Here is a 13,090-nt window from a genome sequence, read left to right as displayed (position 1 = left end):
TCCATTTTGCGCAATTATATGCTTTTTCTTTAAGTTTAATACGATCTTTAACTTTTTTAGTTAACCATGGATGGTGGGTCCCCCCTTGGAATTTTTCTTTCTCATTGGAATATATCTATTCTGTATATTTTGAAGTATCCCCTTAAATATCTGCTACTGCATCTCTATTGAGCTCTCCCTTAACCTACTTTTCCAGTTCACCTTTGCTGGCTCTGCTTTCATGCCCTCATAATTGGGCTTATATAAGTTTGAAATACTAGTCTTAGCCCCACTCTTCTCTCCCTCAAACTGAATGTAAAGTTCAATCATGTTATGATTGCTACTGCCTAGGGGCGCCTTCACTATGAGGTCATTATTTAATCCTATCTCTTTGCACAATACCAGGTCTAGTATAGCTTGCTCTCTGGTTGGCTCCAGAATGTGCTTTTCTAAGAAACTATCCCGAAAACATTCGATGAACTCCTCATCTAGGCTACCTTTGCCCATCTGATTTTTCCAGTCTAAATGTGGATTAAAATCCCCCATGATTATCACAGTACCTTTCTGACAAGCATCCATTATTTCTTCCTATATACCCTGTCGTACTGTGGGGGTACTGTTTGAGGGCCTGTACACCACTCCCACAAGTGACTTCTTGCCTTTATCATTTCTCATCTCTACCCAAACCGCTTCTACATCCTGGTTTCCTGAACTTATGGCAACCCTCTCTATTGATTAACAGAGCCACACCTCCACCTTTTCTTCGCTTTCTGTCCTTCCTAAATGTCATGTACCCTTCAATATTCGGGTCCCAATCTATGCCATCCTACAGCCATGTCTCTGTAATGGCTATCAGATCATATTTATTTCTCTTTGCGTTATCAGTTCATCTGTTTTGCTGTTTTGTTTCAAATGCTACGTGCATTCAGATACAGAGCCTTTAGTTTTGTCCTATTATTATTTTTGTAACCTTTAGCCTTGTCTGTGATTTACTGTTAAATTTGTACTCACTGTCCCTTCCTGTCACGGTCTTTTTATCTTTTTCCATATTGATACCTTTCTTTCTTCACTTGTCTCTACACTTTGATTTACCACATCTGCGCAAATTTGATGCCTTACCCCCACTATTTAGTTTTAAACCCTCTCTGCTTCCCTAGTTATGCGACTCGCTGGAACACCGGTCTCAGCACGGTTCAGGTGTAGACCGTCCCAATGGTACAGCCCCCACTTTTCCCAGTACTGGTGCCCATGCCCCATGAACTGCAACCCACTTCTACCACACCACTACTATTTGCCCTACTCCAATTTGCACATGGCTCAGGTAATAATCCAGAGATTATTACCTTTGAGGTTCTGCTCCTTAATTTGGTTCCTAGCTCTTCATACTGGCTATGTCGTTGGCACCTACATGGACCACAATGACTGGATCCTCCCCCTCCCACTGCAAGATCCTCTCCAGCCCTGAGCAGATGTCCTGAACCCGGGCTGCAGGCAGGCAACACAGCCTTCTGGACTCTCGCTCTTTGCTGCAGAGAATGCAGCAGCCAGTTTCTGCACAGAGAAGCCCTATAAACAGCAAATGAGTAGTTAATTTATATTTTAATGATGTTGGTTGGTGCGGTCTTAGTTTAACTTCTCATCTACGAAACAGTATCTCTGACAGTGTAACACCTCCTCATAGCTGCACTGAAGTTATAGTTGAGATTGTGTGCTGAAGACCTTGAGTGTGGCTTGAACCCACAACTTTGTGATGTGGAATCGAAAATGAAGTGTACAACTCCTCAATTAAACACTTTAAACAGGTTTTTTCTTTAAAGATCCAACAACCCATTGTGCTAATGTTGCCGCAACTGTTCCTTGGTAGGACAGACTTTACCCTTTTAAGTTGCCGTTTCGTGAAGAAATCAATGCAACATCTGTATGTAGTGGACCTAATTAATTTACCATTCTATTTTCTTGTTTCTTTACCTTGCCCTCATCTAACATGTTACAGGATTTTGTTATCTGCATGGGCTGGAATCTTGTTGGTCCTATTGTCAGTTGTGCTTTGAGAGACAAGCAGGAAACTGAGCACAGAGAAAACTGCTTGAAAATATTAGACCATGTAGTAAAGGTAAGTGAGTATACTACAGCAATAACTATAAATCAGAGTGCAAAGCATCATGCATTTGTAGCATATTTTAAGATAGAATTTTTTTTTATCACGCCTAGATATTTGGAAGCCCTTCACAACCAGCGAATTAATTTTGAAGTCCAATCAGTTGTTATGTAGGCAAAGGTGATAGCCAGTTTGCACACAACAGGTGGAATCTTCCTGGTCCTGCAGGCGCGACTGGGAGGAACTTAACAAAAGTTGGCTGGATACGTTCTTGCCTCTGGGCGATCTTCCCAGAGGCAAGTCATCACCTGCAGAGGCTGCCCACCCGGCATTGGCAAATAGCCAATGCATAATTAAATGCCCATTTGTGGGCTGATGGATCTTCCTGGCGGCAGATGGGCCCTCCCACTCAGGGCCAAGCCTGGAGGCGGCTTGCCGGCACCTGGCCTGGGAGGTCCCGTGAGGCCTCCCTCAATCTCTCCCCCACTGGAGCTGCAGCCATCATCCTGTGGAGGAGTGGCCTCAGCTGTGGCCATGTTTATTTTATTAAATTGTAACCTCTTTCTCGCTCAGACAGTGGCAGTGCTCAACTTTGCTCGTGGGGCTGCCATCCTTCTAAGGCTGCAGGCCCTTTGATCTGGAAGATCTCCCAGCCAGGTGCCCTGACAAGCAGAGTAGGGTCGGGACCTGGAAATGGTCCCAACTCATGCTTATAGCCAAAGGGCAGAAGTTTCTGCCCAACAAGGTCTCAAAGATAGCGAATAACTTTTAATCTATTTTTGGTACTGCTGATCAAGCGAAAAACATTAGCCGGGACACTGGGAGACCTCTACTGTTCAACAAATAGTACTATGAGATCTTTTACATTCATTTGACTAAGTAGAGGACACATTGACTTAATGTCTCGTCGACAAAAATGAACATCTGACAAAGCAGTCCCTCAATGCTCGGCTGAAACATCAACTTAGATTAAGGTTACTAGTCTGGGAATGGGGCTTGAGGCAACAAGCTTCAGACTTAAGTGCTACCAGCTGAACCAAACTGATATTTTAAAGCCATGGCTCATTGGTAACACTCTTGCCTCTGAGTCAGAAACTTGTGGCTTTAAGCCCCACTATACTTTTCGGGATCATTTCAATAGATTTTTCTAAAGAAATGTGTTGCTAAAGTGTTTGGTCTCAGGAAATAGGCATTGAGTGTTGCTTTTAGCAGCTGCTCTCTGTCATTGATGAGAAAGGAGTTTTTTTTTATGGAATAGGAGGAAGAACTTTTTTATGCTGCAGGTGGTAATGACCTGGAACTGACTGCCCACAAGGGTGGTGGAAGCGGAGACAATCAATGACTTCTAAAGCAAATTGGATGGCCACTTGAAGGGAATAGACCTGCAGGGCTACGGGGATCGGGTGGGGGAATGGGACTGCCTGGAGAGCTCTGTGGAGAGCCGGCATGGACTTGGTGGGCTGAATGGCCTCCTTCTGTGCCGTAACTGACTCCATGATTTGAGCACATGTGCAGTACTGAGGGATATAATTTTGTGACAAGCTAATTCTACTTTAAGAGTAAGATAATAAGTTTGCGTGGCCTTTAAATGTTTTTGAATATCTGTCTGTAATATAATTGTCAGAAGTGCCATCTTTCAGATTAAACTAGAGCCCTGTCTGTCCTTTCAGGTGGATGTAAAAAGACTCAATGGCACTATTTTGAAGAAGAGCAGGGGAGTTTTCCCCAATGTCCTGATCAATTTTGATCCTTCAATCTGGGGCTTATGAAGCTTTGTCTAGCTGTAGTGTATGGCTGACTCTGACAGGCAACTTTATAGTATGAAATAAAAACAGTTCTGAAGAAGGGTCACTGACCTGAAACATTAACTCTGCTTCTCTCTCCACAAATGCTGCTAGACCTGCTGAGTATTTCCACCATTTCTTGTTTTTATTAAAGATTTCCAGCATCTGCAGTATTTTGCTTTTATTTATAGTATGAAAATTCTATTGAGATGCTACCTAGAAGCAGGATTGAATGATTATGCTCAAACAAGGAGCGTATGACAAACATAACAAATATAATATATTACAGCTAGATATTTAAAAAAAATCTTACTCTTGAAGTCAAATTAGCTTGTCACAAAATGAAATAAATTTGCTTCATAATCTTACATTTTTTCCTTATAGGTAAGCAACCCAAAGGAACTTCTGGTGGGTTTGCTTGAACAGATTGAGGAGGCTTTTGGAAATAATATATCTAAAACGATCTTATTGCTCCTGCAGCCACTTCAGACAGGTAATTTGAATTTGCATTTCATTATGAATTGACTTTATAGAAGGCTATTACTTGTTATATCTCAATGTATGTTAGGACTGTATAGATTCAAATATCTATCACACTACCAGAGATTATGGCCAGGATTTTCTGTTTTGGGTCAGGACCCTGACGTCGGGGTCAAATTCAGGTCCTGATCGCCCACCATGTCGGAAGCAGTCACCCAACATCAATTTTGGCTGGATTGGCCAATTCGTGGTCAGAGGGCACGCTTGCCATCCAATTAAGGATGCTGGGCGGGCTCTTGAAGCTGGAGGGCCAATAGGAGACCCTCCAGCACTGAAGGAACTGCAGTCTGCCATTGCAGGTAGGGGAGAGAGATGGCACCCCCATCTTGAGGTGCCCTTGCAGCACTTTTAAATTATTTGGAATAAAAATGGCCACAGCTGCCGGTCCACTATTGTGGAGGGGGAACCCCTCCACAGGGTGGTCTATGGCCACAGTACTGGCCAGGCAGACCTCAAAGTGGTTCTGGAGTGCTGCTTCCCCTGTCTGCGTCTCCAGGCATCTGCCATGATCCCGATGCCGTGAGGCGGGCCCGCAGGCCGATCATTAACCTTAATTGGCCTGTTCATTAATTTAACACGCCGCTTGTGGGTGGCTAGCTGTCTTGCGCCCAATCCAGCCTTCCCGAAAATAGCTCAGGGGTGGGATGGTGCCGGCAAACCGACATGCTGGCTGGTAGCGCAAAATGACGTACTCGCCTGCCTCAGTTCCCCTGCTCCTCCCCACCCCCCATCGGCCTCTGAAAACCCTGCCTTATGAGTTGTATACTTTAATTGTGCAGTCTTTAAAGAAACAAATCATTACCAGAATGTTATGCAGAAGCAGAGTTTGTCTTTTGTTTCAGGGCCTTTAGAAATCTCTATTTTTCTTTTTAAAGTATTTCTGTTATTCTGCACAAAACATACAATGTGATAATAAATATTCAAGCTCTGATTCCAAGCTGGTACTACTTGTAATCATAGGAAAATATCAAGTCAACTGAATTTATTTCTTAGAAGACCAACCTGCTTTTATTAAACAAATTGCTTAGGCAGTGTTTGGCTTGACTAGTTTTTGTTAAGTCACAAACTAACTTTGGTTTTTAATATGATCTGGTATTTTGCAATAGTGGGATTTCACTGTAGTTACGATCTTATTTTTGCTTTACTTGTGATAAATTGTATCTTTAAAGAGGTTTTACTTGATGTCTTGGATTTAACTTCATAAAACTTATTTTCCCAGTGCTGTTAAAAATGAAACATAAAAAGGCATATTCTGTGGGACTGTCTCTTGCAACCATTCAGAGCCAACTGTCTCAGCTACCTGTACCTTTTACCAATGAGCAATGCAAACAGGATGTATATGAGCTTTGCAAGTGTTGTACGGCTGTTACCTCTTTTATTAAACCATTTGTGGATGAAGTGAGTCAAATGACAGAATCCAAGAAAAACCCTTCCTATAATGAGCTAAAGGAGGAACTACTGAAATTGTAGGTACTAATTTTCATTCCGGTGATTGACATACTTTTTAACTAAGAGCTTGTGTCAGGAAAATTAGTGTGTGTGCTAGCTAATTAGTATTTTTACAATTGATGTAGCTGCATGAAAAGTTTGGAATACCCATTGCTGACAGCACAGTTACATCCATTAATTGAAGAGAATGAGGACAATTCATTGAGAACTTTTGCTGCTGAAATTCTGGTAAGTTTGATCTTCCCACACTATTTTATCTCATTGGTGTTTCAGTCTCGGACTGTTGCTTTGATTGTACATATTCTAAATTCTGAATAAATTAACTCTAAATTAAACAACTTAATGGTGTTTAATTCGCATCAGGTTTTTTTTTAAGTTGGTACTTGTCCAATTTTTTTTTAACTTTGCATCATTATTATGGGTTAAATATTACATCTAGTTGCATAAATTATAATGACCTAATTTCTCTAATCACATTGTGAAAGTAGATTGCATTACAAAGTTCTTTGAATGTCACTCATGAACTTCTTTATGAACGCTGAACTTTGTGGTATGGTTACATTTTTAAAACTGTGATCTTTAATGTAGTGTAAAAAGGACATTTGGAGGAAATATGTGACCTTGCACAAAATCTGTCCAGAGACAAACCAGAGGTCTTGGTTACCATGAAAACAAGGAACCCAGATCAAAGACCCTTTTGAAAGCAGGATGCAAGGTTGTAACACCTAAAGGATAAGAGCTTTCGCTCTCCCAGACGCACATATCGTAAATAGGGAGCCAGGGGTTCTAAAATGCAGATTTGAGTTGCAATTTTTAACACCTCGAAACAAAGGAAAGCCCAGATGATTAGATTAGATTAGATTAGAGATACAGCACTGAAACAGGCCCTTCGGCCCACCGAGTCTGTGCCGAACATCAACCACCCATTTATACTAATCCTACACTAATCCCATATTCCTACCAAACATCCCCACCTGTCCCTATATTAGTGACAATTTATAATGGCCAATTTACCTATCAACCTGCAAGTCTTTTGGCTTGTGGGAGGAAACCGGAGCACCCGGAGAAAACCCACGCAGACACAGGGAGAACTTGCAAACTCCACACAGGCAGTACCCGGAATCGAACCCGGGTCCCTGGAGCTGTGAGGCTGCGATGCTAACCACTGCGCCACTGTGCCGCCCTGCTTTTGCTGTGGTCAGACTTATGATCTCTGAGAATTGTCCAATACAAACAACTATTGACTTTTGAGCTGGATAAATTTGAGAGGCTTTCCTAGGTCTGGAGGCTGAAAGGAAGAAACAAAGACCAACAGAGTCGCACAGCCTAAAGAGAGAGAGGGAGGCAAGTGGGCTGTTTCTGGGGAGCCAGCTGCTCTCATCACCAATACAGCAAAAGGCTGCTAATATTTGAACCCAGTTTGAAGGCTCGAGGTTTGCAGAGGAGAAAAGACCAACGGAGTCAACAGCGAGTGCCTTATTAACAGAAGTCCAGTTGAATGTGCTCGGATGAAGTGAGCGAAGACGACATTGGCTTTGAGAAGGACACTGGAAGATCTAACCCAATGCAGCTGGGAGGAGTTTGAGACTTTTAACCACAAGGATACCTTTTCAATGAGAACACTATAATGTTTAAATGTGGTGTGGGATTAATAAGTTAAGGGGAAATACCTTTCTCTGTAATTTAATGTATTAGCTACTTTCTAAGTATTGTTTAGTTAATATTGGTTTGTAGTTTAGTTGTTATAGGACGTGAAGTCTTGTTGTGTAATTCTTTAATCAGTCTGGGAGGTTCATACCTCTTATTTTAAAGTTAGCGGTCTCTACTGAGGTTACAACAAATGAAATTATCTGCAGCTGCATCTGTCACTTACCTCCCCCTAGCCCACCTGGTCAAACTTACTCTAAGGTTCCCCCACATTCTGCACCCCCCACTTCATCCTAGCCCTGAACTCTGATCCTTCTGTAGTTTCTCTCCTATCTCCCCTCATGTCCTCTCCGAGCTCATCTTGTCCATTAGACTCACCTCCTGCTTGACCATATTCCCACTAAACTGCTGACCACCTTCCTGGCTTTCATGTTAGATGATATTGTTAATGGTTCTCCTCAAGTACTGCCCCTTCTCGTTCAAAACACCGACACTTAACCCCGCTGTCCTTGCAGATTACCACCCCCATCTCCAACCTCCTTTTCCTCTTCTAAGTCCTTTAAATATGTTGTCGCCTTCTAAATCTGTGCCCATCTTTCCTGGAACTTCCAATCAGGTTTCGCTCCTGCCACAGTACAGAAACGGCTCTTATCAAATGACATCTTGCATTACTATGACAAAGGTAAACTGTCCCTTCTTAACCTGTCTGCAGCCTTTGACTGCATCATCCTCTCCCAATGCCTTTCCAGTTGAGTGGGATTGGACTCCCCTTATTCAGTTCTTAACTATCAAATGATAATCACCTGCACTGGCTTCTTTTTCCACTCACGCACCGTTACCTTTGGTTTCCCCCAAGGATTTATTGGCTGTCTCCTAGGGCTGAATTCTATAAGCCCGCTGCCAAAATCAGCAGCGGGCGAAAGAAATGGGGCTGGCCGCAAGCCAAAGAGCTGCCGTGATTCCAAGCGCGGCGACTCCTTTAAATAGCCGGGGCGGGCTGTCCCCTCCGATCATGTGGAGGGGGCGAGCTGTCCATCCTGGTAATGGCGTCAGCTGCCTGTGTGCAGGTGCTGATGCCATTTTTAAAAGGCTGTCAGCCCTACTGGGACATGTAAATATTTAAAATGCAATTGAATTAAATTAAATAGATACATCTCCTTTGCTCCTCTCCCAGCCCCCCATAACAATTATATTTATTTGCCCTCTCTTTCCCCCCCCCAAAAAAAAACACTGACCTTTAGTATGTGACCTTCCCCCCCCCACAACTGCAGAAACTTTAAACTCTAACCCTTCCCCACCATCCCCTACACCCATGATGTTAGGTTGACCCCCCCCCCCCCCACTGAGAAACTTACCTCCTTCCCCCTCCCCACCAGTGTTGCGCTGCGTTTCCCCAGACGGGGATCTGAAGGCACGGCAGTGCTGGCCGAAGGTGCTGGATGAAGATCGCGGCGGGATGTCAGGAGGACATGGGAGATTCATTAATGCAAGTATTTTAATTAATTTAAATATTTAAATTGCGTTCCCGTCACCGAGTGGTGGGGAGCCGCCACGAGGTTTCACCGCTGCCAGCAATATCGGACTAGGCCCTATCGGCGTTGAGGTCTGTGGCGGGCCTCATCCGGGGCCATCTTCAGGCCCCCCCAGCCACGGATCCCGACGCCGAGGGCTGTATAGAATCCAGCCCCTAGTACTCTTCAGTGTGCTGCCCCTCAGCGACATCATCCAAATCCACAGAGCCAGTTTCCAAATGTATGCTGACACCAGCTCTACCTCACCTTCACCTCATTCAACTCCTAAATTGTCAGGCTACTTGTCCGGCATCCAGTACTGGATGACCAAATATTTTCTCCAACTAAATATTGGGAAGACCAAAGACATTATTTTGGGAGGCTTGTAGAGGGGAAGGATGTCGTGAAAACGTAACTGTTCTAGAAAGGATGAGGGTAGAAACATACTCCTTTAATTCCCAAGATGCAGCTGATGGAATAACTCATTTTGATGACACTCACTGCCCTGGATTGCATATAACCATTTGATTGCACAATCAAAAACATTGACATTTTAAACATTTTTTATGGGATGTGTAAATAGAGTAGTCCTTTGAATTTACATGCTGAAGCACATATTTACAAAACTTATCAAAATTAGTATATAATGTAGCCTAATGTATACCTGACTGCAAGGTTATGTAGAGGAATTTGTTTTCAAGACAAGGGTCCTAGACCAAATGTTTGAATACATCAAATCCATACATGCCTTTATCAATTTGGAAGTGCAGTTGATACATGCTTTAATAAATGTTATCCTGCTTTGTAGGCTTTCCTGTTAGCGATTGGTGAGTCGCTTCCTGTATTGATGATTCATCAGTTGCTACAGTCCAGAAGAAAATTGAGAGAGATTGACCCTCTGAAAGAAGATGTAAAATACCCTACAGATTCACTGGCAAGCTTGGCATATCTTTTATTTGTTCAGCATATCAGCATTGATCAGTTCCCAGCTGTTTACAGGTGTGTAAAGATGTAGATCCATTATTTTGTACTATATTTTGGATATTTAATGCAACACTTTAGAATCATTGTAACGTTTGTGACGAGATGCCCCACATTTGCTGGCAATGTTAAGCTACTTTCTCTGGAACTCAAATCACCTCCACCACACCCCACACAACCCTAGCAATTTGGAACTTTTCCCCTCACTTTTAAAAACTTCCTCAAAACCTTTTTTTAAAATAACTGTTCATTCAGTTAACTTACTCAATTATTCTGCTTGATCTGCTCTTAAACTATATGAGGCACTATAGGATATTTGTTACATTAATGGTGTTTTACAATGCATTTATTTCTATCTTATAATCAGTGAATCACTTGGAATGGCTTTTCTTTTTGCTTCCACACCATTGCCTCTGGGTTCCCCAAGGATCTATCCTTGGCCCCTCCTATTTTTCATTTACATGCTGCCCTTGGCAACATCATCCAAAAACAGCGTTAGTTTTCACATGTACGCTGACGATACTGAGCTCTACCTCACAACCACCTTTCTCAACTCCTCCACTGTTGCTAAATTATCAGAGTGCCTATTCAGCATCCAGCACTGGATGAGCAGAAATTTCCTCCAATTAAATATTGGGAAGACTGAAGCCATTGTTTTCAGTTCCTGCTTCAAACACCATTTCCAAGCTACTGACTCCATGCCTCTCCCTGGCAACAGTCTGAGATTAAGTCAGGCTCTTCGCAACCTTGGTGTCATATTTGATCCCGAAATGAGCTTCCAACCTCATATTCGGACTATTACCAAGGCTGTCTATTTCCACATGGCCTGAGGTCTCCTCTGTCTCAGCTCATTTACTGCTAAAAGCGTTATTTTTGCCTTTGTTACCTCTAGACTTGACTATTATTCCAGTGCACTCCTGGTTGATCTCCCACATTCTATGCTTCGTAAACTTGAGGTCATCCAAAACTCTGCTGCCCATGTCTTAACTTGCACCATGTCCTGTTCACTTGTCATCTTGCTGACCTGTATTGGCTCCTGGTCAAGCAACATCTTGATTTTAAAATTCTCATCGTTTTATTCAAATCCGTCCACGGCCTCGCCCCTCCCTATCTCTGTAATCTCCTCCAGCCCCACAACCCTCCAAGATATCTGCACTCCTAATTCTGGTCATTTGAGCATTGCCAATTTTAATTGCTCCACTATTGGTGGCTGTGCCTTCAGTTGCATTGGCCCTAAGCTCTGGAATGCTCTCCCTAAACCTCTCTGCTTCTCTAGCTCCTTTAAGACACTCCTTAAAACTTAACTCTTTGACCAAACCTTTGGTCATCTGACCTAATATTTCATTTTGTGGCTCGGTGTCATATTTTGTTTTAAAGTGCTCCTGTGAAGTGCCTTGTAATGTTTTATTACATTAAAGGTGCTATATAAATATAAGTTGTTGTGATTTCACACAGGTCTATCTTGAAGACTTTTTTTTTTGAAACAGCCAGGATATTTTTGTGCTCTTTCTAGTACCAAAATGAAACTTCATTAATGCAAGGTGGTTAAGTAGGTAGAATAACTTCCCAAAACAGAATGAGATAAATGCCAGTAGTCACTGAGATCACTATACTACAACATAGCAGAATAGATGGTAATTTAAGACACAGAAAATATAGGCATTAAGGTGATGTTTGCTTGCTAACAAGTCTCAGGCTTTTACTGCTTTCCATGAACAGTCATGCTATCACTATTGCTAAAGTAACCTCCCCAGTGGCTCAGCAAGTTTATCCACTGAGCACCCAAGTGATCCAGGCTTTCTGCTTGGTCTGTGCTGAGTTAATTGATCTTAGTTAGGTACTAAATAGGGCTATTAAAAGTGACTCTGGATCTGGTATTAGTCATTTTCAAGACTTATGCATGAATAATGTTCCACTTTGGGGAGGTTCCACAGGACAGTTGATGCTTAGCAAGAAGTCAGCAGCTTCAGGAATGGACATAAGAAAATTAGTTGGGTTGGGGGGAAATTCCATAGAAATAATAATTTATGAATGAATGAATGTTGTTTATTATTAATTGATGTCCTGTAGCATTATGCATAGTAAGTTTGGGCACAGAGTGGGAAATGGAACATTTGGCTGGAAAGTGATACGAGGAGGTTGGCGAGTCACTTGGGGTTTTCGGTATAGGAAAATGGGGTGTTTGTCAGCTGGGGACCAATAGCTGGATGCTGGTCATGACAAAAGCCAGTGTAGCAGAAAGCAAAACAAAAGTACAAATTGTTAAAAAGGATCCTTCTATTTTTGTGGTGATCTAATTGGTTTGTGGTGTCACATTGTTACATGGATAAATCAACATGATTGGGGGCTCATAGCGATATTGCAATCACACTGATTGAGTACAATACAAAGTATATGTAGTTTTTGTGATTTTGACTTCAAATTTTGAAAACCAATGTAAAGTAATACAGAAAAGGAACAATTCACGTTTGATAATTTCTAGGTATCATAATCTGCACAGTATCACCTGTGAATGGCATTTCATTAAAAGAATAATTTTAATGAACCTATATGTTAATTGTTTGTAATGTAATTTTTTAAATGAAAACTCTGTTTTGCAGCCCTGGATATTTCCTTCTATTTAATATGGAATATATAGCTGCACTAATAAGCAGGTAAGTTAATACATCTGGAGAATTATTGCATTGATTAATTATGTAATTTGAAAGCCTGGGTTTTAAATGGGTTTTAATGTAATAGTCCAAATCAAAAGAGATGTATGTCCCCTTTTTCTAGTTAGTTTCTCCCCTTCTCCTGTCTTGAAGACATTGAATTTTCAATGGGCTGCAGAAGTGGAAGCAGAGGCAGGTGAGCCCACAATTTCCCACGACCGGCCAGTCTGCCGCCATGGTCCCACCTCCAGGCAATTTTCATTGAGGTTGGATTTGAGGTGGGGGATGGAGGGTGATGACTACCCGCCCACCAGTGGTGGGTAGCCAATTAGGCCAATTAAATTGTCTATTGAGGGCACTTGTCAGAAGCCATCTGGAATTTTCCAGAAGGCAGGAGGGCCCCCTGCTGAGGTCGAAGCCCAGCTGATGAATTCAGGCAGCCTTTCTAGT

At 42.3% G+C, this 13,090-nt stretch overlaps 1 protein-coding gene across 5 annotated transcripts in view; it reads left to right on the top strand.

The window, feature by feature from the left end:
* The window catches only part of glmna (glomulin, FKBP associated protein a), a 63,380-nt gene that overhangs the window by 23,699 nt on the left and 26,591 nt on the right, over positions 1–13,090 (top strand). For all 5 annotated transcript variants that reach the window (XM_068036782.1, XM_068036780.1, XM_068036783.1 and 2 more), the window contains 6 exons: positions 1,973–2,092; positions 4,246–4,354; positions 5,621–5,867; positions 5,976–6,078; positions 9,817–10,007; positions 12,590–12,643. In XM_068036782.1, coding sequence (XP_067892883.1) covers positions 1,973–2,092; positions 4,246–4,354; positions 5,621–5,867; positions 5,976–6,078; positions 9,817–10,007; positions 12,590–12,643 — 824 coding nt within the window. The remainder of the gene's footprint in view (positions 1–1,972; positions 2,093–4,245; positions 4,355–5,620; positions 5,868–5,975; positions 6,079–9,816; positions 10,008–12,589; positions 12,644–13,090) is intronic.

The sequence above is a fragment of the Heterodontus francisci genome, chromosome 8, assembly GCF_036365525.1.
Source record: "Heterodontus francisci isolate sHetFra1 chromosome 8, sHetFra1.hap1, whole genome shotgun sequence".
NCBI classification, from domain to species: Eukaryota; Metazoa; Chordata; class Chondrichthyes; order Heterodontiformes; family Heterodontidae; genus Heterodontus; species Heterodontus francisci.
Note: the sequence above shows the minus strand (reverse complement) of the source record. Positions and strands in the feature narration are given on the sequence as shown.